This window comes from Myotis lucifugus, unplaced genomic scaffold, assembly GCF_000147115.1.
Source record: "Myotis lucifugus unplaced genomic scaffold, Myoluc2.0 scaffold_166, whole genome shotgun sequence".
In the NCBI taxonomy this organism is placed as follows: Eukaryota; Metazoa; Chordata; class Mammalia; order Chiroptera; family Vespertilionidae; genus Myotis; species Myotis lucifugus.
In genome coordinates, this window is record NW_005871214.1 from 2,634,602 (window position 1) to 2,654,239 (window position 19,638).

The 19,638-nt window shown below is 36.8% G+C and overlaps 1 protein-coding gene and 1 long non-coding RNA gene across 3 annotated transcripts in view; one reads left to right on the forward strand and one right to left on the reverse strand.

Annotated features, from left to right (window-relative positions):
- Window positions 1-2,597, forward strand: part of LOC111827447 — a 5,042-nt gene extending 2,445 nt beyond the window's left edge. The window contains exons 2-3 of the long non-coding RNA XR_002831028.1: window positions 2,088-2,225; window positions 2,456-2,597. This is a non-coding gene — a long non-coding RNA (uncharacterized LOC111827447). The remainder of the gene's footprint in view (window positions 1-2,087; window positions 2,226-2,455) is intronic.
- Window positions 1-19,638, reverse strand: part of PCNX4 (pecanex homolog 4) — a 27,460-nt gene that overhangs the window by 4,353 nt on the left and 3,469 nt on the right. Inside the window, exons 2-10 of one of the 2 annotated variants that reach the window (XM_006096048.3) lie at window positions 14,061-14,805; window positions 10,957-11,136; window positions 10,354-10,868; window positions 9,998-10,098; window positions 9,753-9,872; window positions 7,434-7,794; window positions 4,079-4,182; window positions 1,879-2,906; window positions 1,076-1,262 (exon numbers count right to left, since the gene is read on the reverse strand). In XM_006096048.3, the coding sequence (XP_006096110.1) occupies window positions 1,076-1,262; window positions 1,879-2,906; window positions 4,079-4,182; window positions 7,434-7,794; window positions 9,753-9,872; window positions 9,998-10,098; window positions 10,354-10,868; window positions 10,957-11,136; window positions 14,061-14,749 (3,285 nt within the window). In that variant the 5' untranslated portion in view covers window positions 14,750-14,805. Of the gene's footprint in view, window positions 1-1,075; window positions 1,263-1,878; window positions 2,907-4,078; window positions 4,183-7,433; window positions 7,795-9,752; window positions 9,873-9,997; window positions 10,099-10,353; window positions 10,869-10,956; window positions 11,137-14,060; window positions 14,806-19,638 lie in introns of those variants that run through there. The other variant, XM_023759912.1, reaches the window with a different exon arrangement.

The following is a 19,638-nucleotide window of genomic DNA, read 5'->3' on the forward strand; positions in this document are numbered from 1 at the left end:
CGACCCTGACCCAGGGGTCGTCCTCGTCCCTACCTCACGGGGGCCGTTTCAACCTCACCGGGGTCGTCCCTACCACACCGGGGCCGTTTCGACCTGACCAGGGTCGTCCCTACCTCACGGGGGCCGTTTCAACCTCACCGGGGTCGTCCCTACCACACCGGGGCCGTTTCGACCTGACTGGGGTCGTCCCTACCTCACGGGGGCTGTTTCAACCTCACCGGGGTCATCCCTACCACACCGGGGCCATTTCGACCTGACCAGGGTCGTCCCTACCTCACGGGGGCCGTTTCAACCTCACCGGGGTCGTCCCTACCTCACGGGGGCCGTTTCAACCTCACCGGGGTCGTCCCTACCACACCGGGGCCGTTTCGACCTGACCAGGGTCGTCCCTACCTCACGGGGGCCGTTTCAACCTCACCGGGGTCGTCCCTACCACACCGGGGCCGTTTCGACCTGACTGGGGTCGTCCCTACCTCACGGGTGCCGTTTCAACCTCACCGGGGTCGTCCCTACCTCACGGGGGCCGTTTCAACCTCAACATTGAATCTTTCATACTTGTCCACACTCAATGACATTTTAAATGCTATGAGAAAAGTACTAAATCTTTAAAAAATTATTCACTATTTGAAGTCTTTCGTAATTTTCACAAGTCAGTTATTCTTCAAATAAAGTATAACTGTCAGCAAAAGAAATACTTTGCCACTCATAAATTAATTTTTCTTCTAGGAGTCAAACCCAAAGTGATAATTTCTATACTTGAATTTAGCATAGAAATACAATCCTTTTAGTCAAGTATGCCATAGCAATGACATTTACTTGACTATTCTATGAGTAAGTTATTACACCATGAATACACAACATTTTTAATTGGCTCCTATTAAGTTTTTAAAAGTAAATAATCAGTCATTCTACAATTGGACTATGTTGACCATAAAGTCACGATTATAGATGCATTAAAGCTGTTATTAATACATAGAATGTCATCTCTCTATCACTTAGTTCAAATCCTTTATAATTGATTTCAGTTCTTTAAGGTAATATACAAAAAAATTTAAAAACTAAGTTTTAACCTTACCATATTAGGATCATACCCCAGAGAAAACAAGTATGGTTTTTCTTGTAAAACTGCTTCCTTCCACTTTTCATCAGATACCAAACCAATGTACCAGTTGCTTTCATATTCTTCAAGGTAGTTAGTTAGCTCTTTAAAGTCTTCTATTGGACCTAAACTTGCTTTATCAATCATTAGTTTCAGAGTATACCTAAAAAATGGAGAATCAAAGAATTTTAGAAATTTTTACCAACTTTATAAATGAAATAGATTTTGTTCAATCAATATTTTTAAGATATTAAACTGAAATGATACAGTTGGTATTTCAGATCAAAAGAGAGAAATGATGAAGTTAAAGTGAAAAAAATCCAAATGAAAAATAAGTTCCCCACACAAAGAAAACATAAGGAAGTATACATTGAAGTGTATTCCTGATAAAATCACAATACATAGTAAACAATTTTTTCATTCTTTTTTTTTTTTTAAATATATTTTATTGATTTTTTACAGAGAGGAAGGGAGAGATATAGAGAGCCAGAAACATCGATGAGAGAGAAACATCGATCAGCCGCCTCCTGCACATCCCCCACTGGGGATGTGCCCGCAACCCAGGTACATGCCCTTGACCGGAATCGAACCTGGGACCTTTCAGTCCGCAGGCCGACGCTCTATCCACTGAGCCAAGCCGGTTTCGGCCAATTTTTTCATTCTTAGGAAAGTGATTATTTTTTAAAATTAGAAATGAAGATGTATCTTCTTCTAGGTTATTAAAAAACTCAACATATTCTTGCCAATGTTACAATTTGTATGTAATCAAAATGAATTACCTGAAAGCTTTCAGTGTTAGCTGGAACAGTTCTGGCTTTTCAGTCATCCAATCAAGGGCAAGAGACCAAGGCAAAACACCATTGAAAACTCTCAATATATGACCAGGACTAGGATCCATATTGTCTCCACAAAATAAACTAAAATAACAAGTCATTACTGCATGAACATAAAAGTCTTTTAAAACTCTGTCCTTCGCAATTTCTTCCAGTACATTTCCTTCTGAAGGGAAACATTCCAACTGCCTTAAGACAAATTGGTACCAGTCTTCTGGAAACAATAAGCTCATCTCCCTCATTTTGGAACTCGGCACACAGTTAGACCTCCACTCCTCAGGTACACTTAACAGGTGAGAATGAGAACAACTGAACTCCATGAGAGGAATATATGCCGTATCTTCTTGTGCTCCTTTGTCAATAGCAGGGTATCCCAATATGACTGCTTTGTAAAGACTATTTTCAGTAAATTTGCCTATAGAATGATCACCAACCACTCGTGATTCTACTGATCCTGGAAGAGGCAAATTTATACTTTGCAAAACTTTTAATTGATCTTTTTCTTCATTTTCTTTTTTGGTAGTTGGCTCATCACCCAAAACATCATCAGACCAGTCATCTAAAATTTCTGAATTTAAACTAACTGTGTCCTCTGGGGATTTGGTTTGTGGTGAAGTATTCAAACCAGGCAGGATTATTAGGGATGCTTTCTCTTTATTTTCAGTTTTTTGGACATTTTCCTGCATGCTGGACCTTCTGGAGCAGTACTGAACAAGTATCCACACAAGTACTTTAACAAGGTCACCTTTAAATTCTCTTAAGTTATCACGAGAATCTATTATGCCAGAGAGGACATTCCTGGCATCAGAATAGATTTTCACAGGCAACACAGTACAGGGTGTTAAGACATTTCCAAAGTGTCTATTAATTGAACATATTTTTGCACATTCTTCTTGTACAAAGGCACCTTCAAAAACTTCATCAACTCTTCGAGCTTCAGCAGTATGACATGATGTCTCTTGCAATTCTAACCCCTAAAGAAGAAATTAAAAAGTACTCAAGTTTATGATCACTTATTACATAGAGAAAAGCAATTAGGTAGGATTATTTTTCTTTGAAAGAGAAGGAAAAGGAATTGGTTTCTCAAAATAAAAATATTAAAAAATGTAAAAATTTTCTTAACCTCAAGAGATATACCTTAACTCCAACTTAATGGTCCTTAACATATCTGATGTTGGATACAGAAATAAAAAGTAATTCCATGATTTCAAAAGAAATTCTAGAAATTCCACTAGAAATTACCAAAATAATTTTATTCAATATGACTGTAATTTTAAAAGACTATCTGTAGTCAAGGTTGAATAACACTTATTCAAACCTTTAAAATAATTTTTGGAGGGAAAAAAATAAAATTGGAATTATACAATATGCACAATAGTTTTGTATCCTTCCCTCCTACTTTATGAGAGCATTATTCTATTGTGTGGATATGCCATAATTTATTTAACCATTCTCATATTCCATTTTTTTACTATAACAACATAATAATAATAATAATAATAATACAGATTTATGGATTTGGTTATTGTCTGTCTCCTTCCACTATAATGTAAACTTCATAAAGCAGCTCTCTTTTGGCAAAACTAAGCAAGCTTGTATCCAAAAATATTAAAAAAGGAAGAAAAAAAAGACTGCCACCAAAAGGTATGTCCTTATACCACATGTGTCATGGAGCACAAAAGATCAATAAAAGGAATCACATTATTAGGTTTTATAAGCAACTCAAAAAAGGCATTTTGCTCTAAAAGGAAGGAAAAAAACACACACAGGGTGTAGCAGGTAGAAGCATTGGGGTCAAAAAGTTTTTATTAAATTGAGAATGCTTATATGATGTAGGTGTGAAAAAAAATATTAAAAAGTCAAACTTTTGAGAGGCTCAATTAGACAGGGATAAAAAGAACAGGAGGATTGGACGAAAAGGGGGAAGGTATGTTTTGTTACTATGCTCTATTACACAATTAGCACTAGTCTGCCTATCAATATGTATATATTGAAATATACTTTAAAAATCCCTAAGTGTTTTCACAGGTAACTAAAAGATACTCTTTCAAACTGAACTATTAAGTGTTTGATGTGTACATAACAGGTAAAATTTTACACATGCAAAATAAATATAGTACTACAGAGGTTTCAAATGCACACTGACCTTAATGTTAATACAGCAGTAACTATAGCCACATTCTAGAATCATTATCCACATTAAACGATCCTGAAAGCGGCCCAAATAGTGAGAACCAGGTAAGAGGAGACCTAAAAGAAATTTGAAAAAAGAAAAGTCATTGCTCCAACTTGTTTTATTTTTCCACACGAATCTTTAAAATTGATAACACACTTTCAACTAATTCACAACTCCTTTGACCCTCTCTTTACATCAAAAATAGAAATAACTATTCATTGCATTAAATTGAGCTCTCAACAGGTGATAATACATAAAAAGTCAAGGATATAGTTTCCAGAAAACAATATATTAGAACTTGCTATATAAAATCCTAACTACATGTTAAATATATCAAGAAAAGTATTAAATACTGTATATAAAAGCCATCTTTACATTAATGACTTACAACATTGTGGACATTTTATAGACATGCATAAAAATGTTTTGTGGGGCCATGGCCAGGTAGCTCAGTTGGTTAGATACACCAAAGTTTATGGTTCAATCCCGTCAGGGCACATACAAGAATCAACCAATGAATACATAGATTAGTAAAACAACAAATCAATGTTTCTCTCTCTCCCTTACCTTCTCTCTACAAAACCAATAAATTAAAAAAAGTTTTATGGTACTAAAATTTACATAAAATGCCAGGTACTACACTGTACAAATACTTTTAAAACTTAGTTTTTCTCATAACATTATGTCTGAGATTTGCCTATATTTACTGCAAACAGCTCAATCATTCATTGTAACTGCACTGAGAAATCATTATATAAATAGCGCTGAATTTGAATATTCACTTCCCACTTAATAAACATTTTGGATGCTTCCAATTTTAATAATGCTGCAGAAATTATCTTTGTGCAAGTCTGCTTATACAAGGTGTTGTGCAGGAAAGTTAACAAACAGAACTAACTGATATGCTTGAAAAGCCTGCTTACAAATTTGCCTTGACTGGCATTTGGGAACGTGTATTTCAGTGCAAACAATACAGTTTATACCAAACACTGGCTTTCCTTCTGGGAGTCTGGAATTTTGGTATGCATTAGGCAGGGAGGGTGCCTCATGACCAGCTCCAGCAAAAACCCTACACATTGAATCTCAAGTAAGTTTCCCGGAGAGTCAACATATCACACATGTTGTCACAACGCATTGCTGGGCAATTAAGTACATTCTGTGCGACTACACTGGGGAGGACACCTGCAAGTTTGCATCTAGTCCAGCCGTGGGCAAACTACGGCCCGCGGGCCGGGTCCGGCCCATTTGAAATGAATAAAACTAAAAAAAAAAAAAGACCGTACCCTTTTATGTAATGATGTTTACTTTGAATTTATATTAGTTCACACAAACACTCCATCCATGCTTTTGTTCCGGCCCTCCGGTCCAGTTTAAGAACCCACTGTGGCCCTCGAGTCAAAAAGTTTGCCCACCCCTGATCTAGTCTCTTATCCAAAGTGACTTTTCCCTTGGCTGATTACGCTATATATGCTTTAGCCATAAAATATCTTTTTCTTTTTTTAAAAAATTCTTTATTGTTGCAAGTATTACATATGTCTTTCTCCCCCATTGTCCTCTCCCAGCCCACCCTCGCTCCCAGCCCAGGCCTTCACCACCGTATTGTCTGTGTCCATTGGTTATGCTTATATGCATACAAGTTCTTTGGCTGACCTCTTACTATGACTATGTGCTGAATCCCGTGAGCCCTCCTAGCAAATAATCAAATGTAGGAATGGTCTTAAACCAAACAAACGTGCAAGTTTCTCTAGAATTGGAATCACTGGATCACTGACTCAAATTGGAATCACTAGGTGATGGGAATGTACATTTTTACTACAGACTATAAGTTTATTCTTCAAGGTAGCTTACAAATTCACACATTTCCTTCCAGCAGGATTTGAGAGTTCCTGTTCCCCATACCCGTTGCTAATACTTGGTAATGTCAGACTTTTTATATTTTTGCCAATCAGATGTGTGTGAAATGTTACCTCATTTTTCCCCAGGAAATACTTTACAACACACTTCTTGGCTGAGTGTGACTGATTTGATAATAAAGTATAATTTCTACTTTATTATTAAGGTATTTATCATTTCAGATGTGAGTTTAATCTTACAGGTATTTTTAAAAGTGGCACAGCACTGCCACTTAAAAGTGGCATAACATTGCATAATAAAAATTAATTGGAACTGGATAAAAGTATTAAAAGTATAGAATATTTCCTATAAAAGGAAAATGATTATTCACAAAAAATCTGTACTACAAAGGTAAAGTTTTTTCTAAATTATCTAACATCATCGTAAAGAAAAGCTCAACCCAAGTAAACATTACATTCATATTGTAATTTTAATTGCTATTCTGCCTGGCATCAGTTTTCTAGGAAGTCATTGCTCATTTCTAAAACAAGTTTCAGGGGCCTATGATAGGAGGTTATACACTGTTGTCATCAGCTTATACCTTATCTAAAACCAACCTTTAGAGGCATTACATAGTTCTACAATAAAATTATAAAAGTAACATAAAATTATAATTATCATAAAATTAATTCATTCTCATTAAAAATATTGCTAATTTACATAGCACTTCATTTTGGGAGGCAACCAATCATTGACCAAAACCTTTGTTATCTTACCCTGTAACTTTGTCAGACTGCTTAAGTTGCTATATAAGAACTAATAATATATGAGCAAACTCCCTTAAGCTCTTCAATATGATACTATATGAAATAAAGGTAGTTTTCACTCTTTATGGGTTTAAAGCTACTGCATCTTCTTGCTATGAACTCATAAATACATAAAAATTTTGGGAGATAAAGTGTTTTCATGTTTCAATAATGAGGCTACAACCTGACTTTATTCAAGAAAAAGTTGTTTAGCCTGGCTGGTGTGTCTCAGTGGTTGAGCGTTAACCCAGGAACCAAGAGACTGTGGTTTGACTCCCAGTCAGGGCACATTCCTGGGTTGCAGGCTTGATCCCCAGAAGGGGTGTGCAGGAGGCAGCTGATCGATGATGTTCCTCTCTCATGGATGTTTCTCTTTATCCCTCTCCCTTCCCCTCTCTCTAAAAATCAATAAAAACATATAAAAGAGTTTTTTAAAAAATTGTCAGATCATCTTACTAAAATTTTCCCTTAGTATTTTCATTTTATAACTTTACCTCAAAATAAGGAGGAGATAACAACAACAAGAAGCAGGAGATATACATCTACTTCATATTAGTCTTTCTGCCTGTACATCAAAGTATTATAATTTGTATAAGTACTTGGCTCAAAAGACCGTTTTTCTGTGTGTTCGTGTTTTTGTACTTTAAATACATTAGTGAGTATTTAAGCACAAGCCATTTACTTACCTAAACTTCCAGCTACCATTGCAGACTGCAGTGCAGCGGTCAAACTTGGGATCATTTGGTGGTAGTACACTGTATCTGCACATACAGTGGCTGCAGTGCCCACCACTCCTGGCCAAGTCTGAACAGGTCGGGGAAACCCCACCAGGAACAAAGGAAGGGTGAAGAGGGGGAGTAGGGGAGAAGAGAGTAGTGTGGAAAAAACTATGAAAACCAACAAGAATGGACAGAAAACAATGTTGAGTATACATAAAGTGGTGGTTGACTGTCTACGATTTTTCTCTGTCCATGATGCTATAAGTACAGCCACAGCAAATTGCAGTTTAGAGATGAATTGAATCAGACGGTCACGCATGATACCAACCTGTAGAGGCATAAAAATAACTTCTTATTCTTAAATAATCTTTTATATTTCTTATTTCTTATTAAAAATGATTTTTACTTCTTATTCTTTCTCATTTCATGAAATCTAAAATCTATTAGAATAAGAATTTAGGGAGGTTTCAGGATATAAGATTAGTATTAAAAAATCAATTGTATTCTACATTGTAGTAGTAAATAAGCCAAAAATGAAGGAAACAATTTCATCTATAATATCATCATAAAGAATACAATACTTAGAAATAAATTTAACAAAGCATACTTGTACTATATTGAAAATTGTAAAATACTGTTGAAATAAACTAAAGAAGACCTAAATAAATGTAAATGTATCTCATGTTTATGGATGGGAAGAAGAAACATCATTGAAGAAAGAACAGTTTTTCCAATAAATTGTGCTAGACAATTGTACATCCATATACAAAAGAATAGATTTGAAACCCTACCTCACATCATATATAAAAATTAACTCAAAGAGATCACAGACCCAAATGTAAGAGTTAAAACTGTAAAACTCTTAGAATAAAATATAGTAAATCTTTCTGATCTTGGAATGGACAGTGTTTACTAGATATAAAACAAAAAATACAAGTGATAAAAGAAAAAACTGATAAACTGAACTTCACCAAAATTAAAAACTTTTTTTTGCTTCAAAGGACATCAAGAAAGTGAAAGACAATCTACATAATGTGAGAAAACTTTTATCATATATCTGTCAAGGAACTTGTATCCAGAATATATAAAGAACTCTTACAATTCAACAATAAAAAGATAAATAATCCAAATAAAAGTGGGCAAAGTATTGGAATAGACATTTCTCCAAAAAACATGCATAAATGGCCAATAAACATATGAAAAGATGCATCATTAGCATTCAGAGAGATACAAATCAAAATCACAAGATAGCAGTTGACACTATAATGACTATAATGAAAAGGTCAGATAATAACAAGTGTTTGCGAGGATGTAGAGAAGTTAGAATCCTCATGCACTGTTTGGTGGGAATGTTAAATGGTGCAGCCACTTTGGAAAAATATTTGGCCATATGTCCATATAAAAAATGTGTACACAAATGTGCATAGTAGCATTATTCATAGTCAAAAGTAAAACAGAATACTATACTACTAAGCAACAAAAAAGAATACTGATACATGCTACAATAAGGATGAACCTTGAAAACATAAGTGAAAGAAGCAAGATGCAAAAGACTATATATTGTATATTTCCATTAATATAAAATGTCCAGAATAGGCAAATACATAGAAACAGAAAGTAGATTAATGGTTGCTGGGGCTGGATCAGGAGGTGGGTGTGATGGAGACTAGGAATGATAAATACAATGTGTATGAGGTTTCTTTCTGGATGTTGAAAATGTTCTAAAATTAGATTGTGGTGATGGATGAAAAATTCTGAATATACTAGAGGCCCGGTGCATGAATTCATGCACGAGTGGGGTCCTGCTGGCCCGCCCTGATCGGGGCCAATCGGGCCAGGCCAGCTGGGGGGGAGGGGCTGCAGGCAGTTGGTTGGCCAGCCCCGCCCCCTGGTGAAACTCCTGGTTGAACTCCCAGTTGAACTTCTGGTTGAGGGGACAATTTGCATATTACTGGTAGCCTTTTATTATATGGGATACCACTAAACTGCATATTTTTAAAAATATATTTTTATTGATTTCAGAGAGGAAAGGAGAGGGAGAGAGATACAGAAACATCAATGATGAGAGAGAATCATTGATTGGCTGCCTCTTGCACACCTCACACTGGGGATTGAGCCCACAACCTAGGCATGTGCCCTGACCGAGAATTGAACCATCATTTCCTGGTTCATAGGTTGATGCTCAACCATTGAGCCATGCCGGCTGGGCTGAACTGCATATTTTAAGTGAATGACTTAATGGTATGTGAAATACATCTCAATAAAGCTGTTAAAAAATACACTCACTAGTAAGAGTCTGATTCCTGTATTCAGGCTTCTGTTCCACCATGTGTCTATACTGGTCAACAAGTGCACTGTGGATACAATGACTATCTCCAGTAAAGCATTTTCTGTATTCTGCCATACCTGCAGTACACAAAAAATCCACTTGATTAGCGAGAATTTGATAACTTATGTAAACTATTAGAGTAAACAAAATCACGATTAAATTTAGAAATAGGAAAGTACTATTACGTGCATACTAGGATTACCATTCTAAAAGCTCTTGTGAATCCAATGGAGACAGGTAGAGAGTGAAGCCCTTGTAAGGAACTGTCCAATGAAAGAAATGCTATCATAGCAAAAGGTGACACTAAGACAAACAAAAGACAAATTTAATTAAGGCAATGTAACCCCTTCTACCATATTTTATTTTGGCCAATATGAGGCTTTATAAATGCCCATTTAAGCTATTAACTAAAAAAAAAAAAAAAGACCACACCAAACAAATGAACCAAAACATAAAATAAACACTTATATGAAGTATATATTACACAGATATGGGAATTCCATATTTCTATACACTTTGTAGATATAACACAGAGTTAGTAAATTTTTACCTTCCTACCTAGATTTAGCAAAATCCGTCTGACAACACCAATCTTCATGAGCCTTGCTTGCTTTTTTAAGAATAATGTCACAGTCTGCACATCCTTTGGATAGAAAGGGTTTCGGAAAATTCCAAAGATATAGACACTTTGAATTTCTCTAAGTATCCATAGTACTATAAGTAATATCATCAAAACATAGCCAACAATAGCCTGGGAGCTGGTTTTGGAAATCTGTGAACAACAAGCAAAGTGATGCAGCAAAATACTTTCTAAGAGAGCCAAGACTAATATAATGACGTAGAAGGGGCATTCCTTCCAAGAAAACTGTTTTTCTGAACCAAGGGGTAAAGTCTTAGATTTGATTCCAACTCTGTGTCCAATTACACTGTGTTTGAAGACAAAACCCATTTCACTTAGGTTAAGACTCAGTAAGAACCCAACTCCAGTCATGAAAAGAACCACTCCAACAGTGCTGGGAATGAAATACGATGTTCCAGCTGTTCCAGCAGAAATGATGAACATTATTAATAATCTGCAGAGAAAAAAAAGGGATTTGTTTGAAAAGAAATAATGTCCTTTAAGAGTAAGTTACATATAACTTTAGTATTTAAAATAATTACCGTAGATGGGTTGACATAGATGAGCCTCCAAGGCCAAACGCTAAAACCTGTTCCATTGACCATAAGAAAAGCGCATCGGGTGGGGGCAGAATCCCTAGTGCCCACAGAAAGGGTAAAAATATAAACAAGATGTGTAAAATCTGATTCATTTGTTCTAGAACTGGTATATTTACCATAAACCTATAGGGAAAAGAAAATATTTAAATCATACAAAAATTATATATAGCAGAGAATCTTTTCAGGAAAAACAAAACATACATACACCCCTCCCCTCCCACACCATAAATACTACCCCCTCCCCAACCAAAGAACACTTACAGAAAGGTCCTAGTCCCAATTTGCAAAAGATCAACACATATAAGTTGTGATCATTGTCCTTCCCTTATATCAGGAACTACCCTCTCTCCTCAGCAGTGTACAAATTAGCACTTAGAAAATATGTGGATTCAAATGTGGAAAGAAAATGTAATTAAAAGTAATCTATATATAAGTAATCTATATATATAAAAGCCTAAGTGACTGAACGACCAAATGACCGGTCAGTCGCTATGACGCGCACTGATCACCAGGGGGGCAAACCCTCAAAGCAGGAGCTGCCCTGTGGTAGTCAGTGCACTCCCACAGCCAACCTCCCGTAGCCAGCCAACCTCCCATAGCCAGCCAACCTCCCACAGTCCCTCCCCTCAGCCAGTCGGCCCCAATTGCCCCAATCGGCCCTGACCCCCGAATTCATGCACTGGGCCTCTAGTTTACTGAATAACATTGAATTTAGGAATCTGTAAAACTGCACTGAGCCCAGGGCAAAAACATTTCTCCCTTAAATGTCTAAACTACACTGGCTACATTCTACCAATGATTTTTTAGAGTATAAAATTTTTGAGTTTAAAATTGCAAGTAACTCTGGGAAAGCCAAAGCCTTCCTGCTGGTTCACACATCAGTAGCTGGCAGAGAAGAAGCTGTTCTCTTTCTTCAACTCTCTCGTACTACCTTGCTCCCAGGCCCCAGAATTTGAAGTTAGTATAGTTAATAGCAGAAGCCAGCAACATTAGGTTATGAATGTGTCTCTGTGGGTTAGCCTGGAAACTTAACTTGTTTCTATTTTGTATATACAGTGGTATGAATTTGAGAACACAAACTGGTACTATACAATCTCATAAATCAGAGATGGCTTTTCTCCTAAGTGGAGAAACTGGTTCTTGATACAGCACTGACCAGTTAAATACAACATCATTAAATGAATTCAAATAATGTAATACAAACTTTAAAGCACACAAGAATAAAATTATCTATGTTACTAATTTTTTGAAATGAGGCTAAACAATCACCTTGTCTGGAAAGCAACAATGGCATAGTACTTATGGAGTTCCAGAGATAACTCAAAAGAGATGAATCTCAAAACTTATCATTGTACTTTATACCTGAGCTACTAGAAATCAAGGAAAAAGGCAACTTCTGTAATAGTCAACACTTAAATGTACGTTAACAGTCCAGAAGCAAATGTATAAAAACTACAGCTATAATAACAGCATAATGTGTTTGGTCACACACATAGCAGGACTATGCTAGCTAATGCACTCTGCATAATGTATGTCCTTCACATTTTTATAAGCAGAGAATTAATGAACACAAGGTTAACAATGTGATGCTAAATTAGAGGATAATGCTTTGTGTAGTATAGTTTAAAATAAAATTAATCTCATCCTGAGAAGAAAACACTGAAGTAACAAAAAAGAAAATCGAACCATACACAGTAAGCCACAGGAAGGTCAAGGAAAACATGCAGATATATAGAGGGGTTTTTGTTGCTGTGGTTTTTTGTTGTTGTTGTTGTTGTTAAGATAACACTTCTCCTTAGATTCATAGAGAGCAAGCTGACAGCTCTCTGGGGTGAGGGGTAGGGGGAGGCAGGGGGCATGGAGAGACTGAGCAAAAAATAAAAAAAAGAGAGAAAGAACTCACGTACTCACAGACAACAGTATGGTGATTGTGGGGGAGAGGGGAAAGGGATGTAGGTGGAAGAGGGGATGGGGGATAAAAGGTGATGGAAAAATATATGTATTTTTAAATTACATCTTTAAAAAAAGATAACACTTCTCTTGCTAACATAGTCAAGGATAAGATAACATGTAAAATAATGTATACTCAAGAATAGTTTATCCAAATTACATTTACTCCCCAAATATTTTTGTTTTGAAAATAAATATAAGCAATGGCACAGAAAAGTATTTATATGCAAGATCATAAATAAATAGAAGCATATGTAATTGAGGTAACTAAACACTGTGATTATATTCTTGTGTATATGACTCAGCCCAAATAGGTTAATTCTTTTATATAAAAATGTTTAAATTCTAATGTTTCTGATAATTACCTCCCAAAAACCCTCATCTCCAAATACTATCACATGGGGTGTTAGGGCTTTAAACATGTGAATTTGGAGGGAACACAAACATTCAGTCCATAACATGACTATTCATTTCTACCTGGACACTAAAAGAGAAAGCTATAATCTATAGCAACAAAGAAAGAAAAGTAAGATTTAGAAAAAGGCAAGCAAAATGGGTTTAGAAAAGGCAAGCAAAAAGTGGTTATCAAACAATTTTGTAAACAATTTTGTTAAACATTCTTTTGATTTTTCTTCTGTATCCAACTGATTTTTAAAAATATTTTTCTTCAATATAGTTACTATAACAAAATTCGATGTTATCTATACATCAGAAATTCAATCTGTACATAATATTTATGTATATAAATTTTAAAGTCTTCATTTTCTCCTCACAGTAAAGTTCTATCTCTTTTCCCAGGTTTTAGCCAGCTATCATATAGATTCATAGCTCCTTCTTTAAAGTGAAACACAGGACTGAAATTTTGTTGATTTATCTTATAAAGGATTTTCTTTTTACTCTTCAATCAGATTTACTTACTGTTTTAGTATGTATGTTTAACAGAAATTTTTCCTAGAGATTAATCATCAAAGCTATCACCCAATGGTTTATCTTGATGACTTCCACTTCAAAGATACATTTTTTAATACTATGGAGAGTGCTCCTATTATGTCTGCTTTAAAATAAAGCGAATTATAAAATATTTGATAGCTTATTACCTGTATGCAAGATCTATAGAAACAAAGAAAAAAATATAAAGAGGTCTCATAAGAGGAATGATTTCATAAGTATCCTGGGTTTGAAAAGTTGCAGTCTCTACGGCTGTGTTTACAATTAATGAATATTCTCCTGTACATAATGTTATCCATCCAAAGAAAAACAGCAGAACAGTGCCTGCTGGACTGCCATACAGCAAGGTTATCCTATTTGGGAGCAGATACCACGTTCCAAGACCACACAATAACCCAGCAAGAACAGAATGAAAAACCATATTGGCTGTATATTTCTTTCCAGGAATTAGAAATTTGATAGTCTCAGCACCAGTACAACTTGTAAATTCATGCTCATCTTCCTCTGCTAAGATAGCTGTGCTTAGCATTCTTTCTACCGTTGATGATTTGTTTCTGGCGTATAAACTTGTGAACTGGATGACAAATGCGGTGAAAAGCATTAGTCCACCTGAGAGTGCTGCTGTATAATAGTCTTCTAGGATGCCTAATTGGTACAAAAGTGTTCCTATCCCACCCAAAACCCATGGCATCAGAAAAAGGACAATTTGATTAATATATACGTAAGGAGGTGCACAATAGCCTAATCTGAGCCGAGGGCCTCCAAGAACAGTCTGTGGAAAGCGCTTCAGAAGGAAGTCCTTTTTGTAATCATTCAGTAGAGGCACATCAGGACTCATCCTTCTCACTCAGGAGTACCCTGAAAGTCACATCACTTTCTGTAACACAGCAGTCTCTAAAAAAAAGAAAGAAAAAAGTCACTTTTTGGAAATGTCATACTTAAAACATGTAGGGGAAATCCCACATTTCTATTTTCTCTCCTCAATTCCTTCAAGGGCAGGATTTACAACCTCATTTCTCTACCTCCTCCCCATTGCCTGACACATACTTGGTACTAAATAAATAATGGCTAAGTTGTTTTTCATTTGAAATAAAACGACCAACACATTATTATTCATTTATCTAGAACATAATATCTGGAATTAAATCTTACATTAACTCACAATTTGAGATTTTTGAGGCCAAAGGAAAGTTAAAAAAGTAAGTACTTTCAACTCAAATCTGGTTTTACTGATCATTTCCCTGAGAGCTTTTGTTGTTTGCTTATTAACTTTTCCCTCTATTACACGGGCCAGCAAATTTTTTTCTGTAAAGGGTCAAAGAATGAACATTTTAGGTTTTGTGGACCATATGATCTTTGTTATAATGACTCAACCCTGCTGTTGTTGCAGAAAAGCAGCCACAGACTTTACATACGGAAATGGATATGATTGATTGTGTTCCAATAAAACTTTACATTATTTACCCAAACTGGTTGTGGGCCAGATGTGGCCTGTGGGTCACAGTTTACCAACTTCTGCCCTAAAATAAGGATATTCTCTATAATTACCTTGAATTAAAATAGAAATAGAAATGGAAAACAGAAATGCTGTTAGTCATATCACTTAACAATTACAGTAAATTTAGGATTTTCCGATAATTTAAAAAGTGAAATCCTGCTAAAATAGTAGCATTCTGATAAAAAGCCACTGGCTGTTCAACATGTAGTAGGAACAATGATTTCATCATTCAACTCAAAAGACTTCAGGTATCAGAATAATGCGTATTATTAGCTATATTATCACAGGATTAAAATTTTAGTCTCTCTTTCTGTTGTCAGTTTTCAAAAATCTACTTGCTCTAGAAAAGCATTTGAAATAATAACAAGACCTATACATGCTTTAGTCTAGATCAGTGATTTTCCACTGGTGTCCTGCAAGAATTTTTAAAACTATGTAGTCAGGGGCACTAACTCCCTTCTCCCTTAGACTATCAAATAAAAAAAATGACAACAGCTAACACAATAGCTGTTTGGTGTGAATTCCCTCTCTTGAACCATAAATATATAGGTCATATATTAGAGCTGCATCTTATTGGTCACATCACATAATGAGGTTGCATCTGATTGGTTAAGTCTTGATACCAGAAATCCTTATTTACAAGTATAGATACCTGATGTTTTAAAAAGTCACTTTGGAGCAAAAAGGATAAAGAATTACTATAATTTTTTATAAATCAATCAACATTAAACTTATTTTTTTTGGTCAGATTGGCAAAAATATTTTTTAGTGTGCCGCAGAATTTTAGTAATTATTTTATATGTGCCATGAGAAAGGTTGAAAATCGCTGCTCTAAATTATTTTAATTTAAGGGTCACAAAAACTATGTATCAAACAATGTGGTCTCTCTTATTTTCAAGTTTTCCTTTTCCTGGGATATACTCAGTAGCTTATCCAGAAAAACAGTTGCCTAACACAGGGCTAGCTAACAAAGGATTACCTCAGGGATCATATGTTGTACTAGAAAAAAAGAATTATGTTTAAAGCCATCTTCACAATGATAGACATATATACCAATAGAACAGAATAGAAAGCCCAGAAATAAACTCTTACATATGGTCAAAGATTTGACAAAGATGCAAGACCATCCAATGAGGAATGGACAGTCTTTTGCAACAAATGGTGCTGGGAAACAGGATATCCAGATGCAAAAGAATGAAGTCAGACCCTTACCAAACACCATATACAAAAACTACCTCACTAACTGGTTTGGCTCAGTGGATAGAGCGTCAGCCTGCAGACTCAAGGGTCCCAGGTTCGATTCCGGTCAAGGGCATGTACCTTGGTTGCGGGCACAACCCCAGTGGGGGGTGTTCAGGAGGCAGCTGATCGATGTTTCTCTCTCATCGATGTTTCTAACTCTCTATCCCTCTCCCTTCCTCTCTGTAAAAAAACTACCTCACATGGATCAAGGACCTAAATGTAAGAGCTAAAATAATGAAACTCTTAGAAGAATATACAGGAGAAAAGCTTCCAAAATTGGATTTGGAAATGATTTCTCGGAAAGCAATAAGTAACAACAAAAAATAGACAAATTGGACTGAATAAAAATTTTAAAAGTATATGCATCAAAAGATACTTTCAACTGAGTCAAAAGGCAACCCACAGAATGAGAAAAAATATTTGCAAAGCATATGCCTGATAAGGGATTAATATGCAGAATATATAGAGAACTCCAAAAGCCCAACAATAAAAGAACAAACAACTCAATTCAAAAAATGGCAAAGGACTTGAATAGGCATTTCTCCAAAGAAGACATACAAATTCCAGTAACCAAATGAAAAGATGCTCAACATCACTAGTCATTAGGGAAATGCAAATCAAAACTACAATGAGATATTATCTCACACCCATTAGTATGGCTACTATAAAAACAACAACAAAAAATGACAAATATTGATGAGAATCTGGAAAAACGAGAACCCTTGTGCACTGCTGCTGGGAATGTAAAATGGTACAACTTCTATGAAAAACAGTATGGTAATTCCTCAAAAATTAAAAATCGAATTACCATAAAACCTAGGAATTCCACTTCTGGATATATGCCCCAAAGAATTAAAAGCAGGGTCTCAAAGAGATATTATATACTCATGTCCATAATCAAAGAGATATTATATACTCATGTCCATAGCAGCATTATTTACAATAACTAAAATGTGGAATCAACTCAATGTCCATCAAAGGATTAATGGATAAGCAAAATGTGGTATATACTTATAGGAGAATATTATTCAGTCTTAAAAAGGAAGGAAATCTTGTAATATGCTACAACACAGATGAACCTTAAAGACATTATGCTAAGTAAAATAAGTCACATTTCAAATACTGTATGACTCTACTTATATGAGGTACTTAGAATAATCAAAATCATAGACTGAAAGTAGAATGATGACTATCATGGGCTGGGGGGACAGGAGAATGGGGAGTGTTTTTTAATGGGTATAGAGTTTTACAAGATGAAAGGAATCATGGGAAAGAATGGTGCAGGACAATGTAATAATCTTGATATTACTGAACTATACACTGAAAAATGGTTAAGATGATAAAATTTGTTATATGTTTTTAAAACACATAAAAGTATTTAAAGCCATCTTAAAATAGCCTTTCTTCCTGTCAGTTTAAAAGTTTTTCTGCAAGCCACTTCTACCCAATCAAAATCAGCCCTGGAGAGAGCTTTTGGGCATCACAAAAGGTTTTTGGGTCACTATTAAGAATTATTGCTTTACAACCCCTCTTGTTATACTGTTAGGAAATTCTTTAAACTATAAACACTTATCCTATACTAGAGGCCCAGTGCACGAATTCGTGCATGGGTGAAGTTTGGCTGGCCCACCCTGATGATGGCTAATTGGGGGCGGGGCTTCTGTGAGGGAGGGGCTTCAGGTGGTTGGGGGCAAATCGGGGCCCAGATCAGGCCAGTTGGCTGCCCTAGTGTGCGTCATAGTGACTGATTGTTCGGTCGTTCAACCGTTTAGTTGCTGGGCTTTTATATATCTACTAGAGGCCTGTTGTATCAAATTCATGCATGGGGTGGCGAGTCCCTCAGCCCGGCCTGCACCCTCTCACAATCCGGGACTTCTTGGGGGATGTCTGATTGACAGTTTAGGTACGATCCTCCTGTGGGATCGGGCCTAAACCAGCAGTCGGACATACCTCTCACAATCTGGGACCGCTGGCTCCTAACCGCTTGCCTGCCTGATTGCCCTAACCACTCTGCCTGCCTGCCTGATCACCCCTAACCACTCACCTGCCTGCCTGATCACCCCTAACCCCTCTGCCTGCCTGCCTGATTGCCCTAACCGCTTGCCTGCCTGCCTGATCACCCCTAACTGCTCGCCTGCCTGCCTGATCCCCCCTAACTGCTTGCCTGCCTGCCTGATCCCCCCTAACTGCTTGCCTGCATGCCTGATCACCCCTAACCCCTCTGCCTGCCTGATTGCCCGTAACCACTGGCCTGCCTGCCTGATCGCCCCTAACTGCCTCTGCCCCCACCACAGCAGCTTCGTCTAGATGAACGTCCAGAAGGTTGTTTGACTGTCTGGTCTAATTAGCATATTACGCTTTTATTATTATAGATAGATCTATATATATAAAAGCCAAGAGACCCAACAGCGGAACGACCGGAATGACCGGTGGCTATGACGCGCACTGTGGCAGCCAACCAGCCCTATCAGGGGTGGGGATGGCCAGCCAATTACCCTTGGCCCCTCCCCCCTGCTGGCCCTGCCCCCGATTGGCCCCCCCACCCTGATGCAATCAGGTGTCCAGGAGAAGTGCCCAGCACAACCACTATCTTCCTGCATTGTCTCTCTACTGCTTTACAACCAAGAGGACAGCCACATCACACCACGGCCTCTCTTTAGAGGGTTGTCAGCAGGGAACTAAACCGCGTTACCTGTCTAGGGAGAGACTTAGAAACGGAAGCACCCCTGACACTAAAGCACCTTTGAAGCTTCAACTCATCTGAAAGCTAACAGCAAATGTGTATACACCTTGTAAAGATCTTTGACACTAATAAAAGTGATTCTAGGTCCCTCTGGCAGGCTGGGAGATCCTTGGCAGAAGCAGCTATTCCCAGAATTTCCAGTTAGCAGATGCTTTTTTTGTCAGCCTGATGGGGAAGGTTGGGCCAAGAGAATATTGATCATTCAAATCCCTACCTTTGACTTGTCTCTTCCTGAGATGGTACA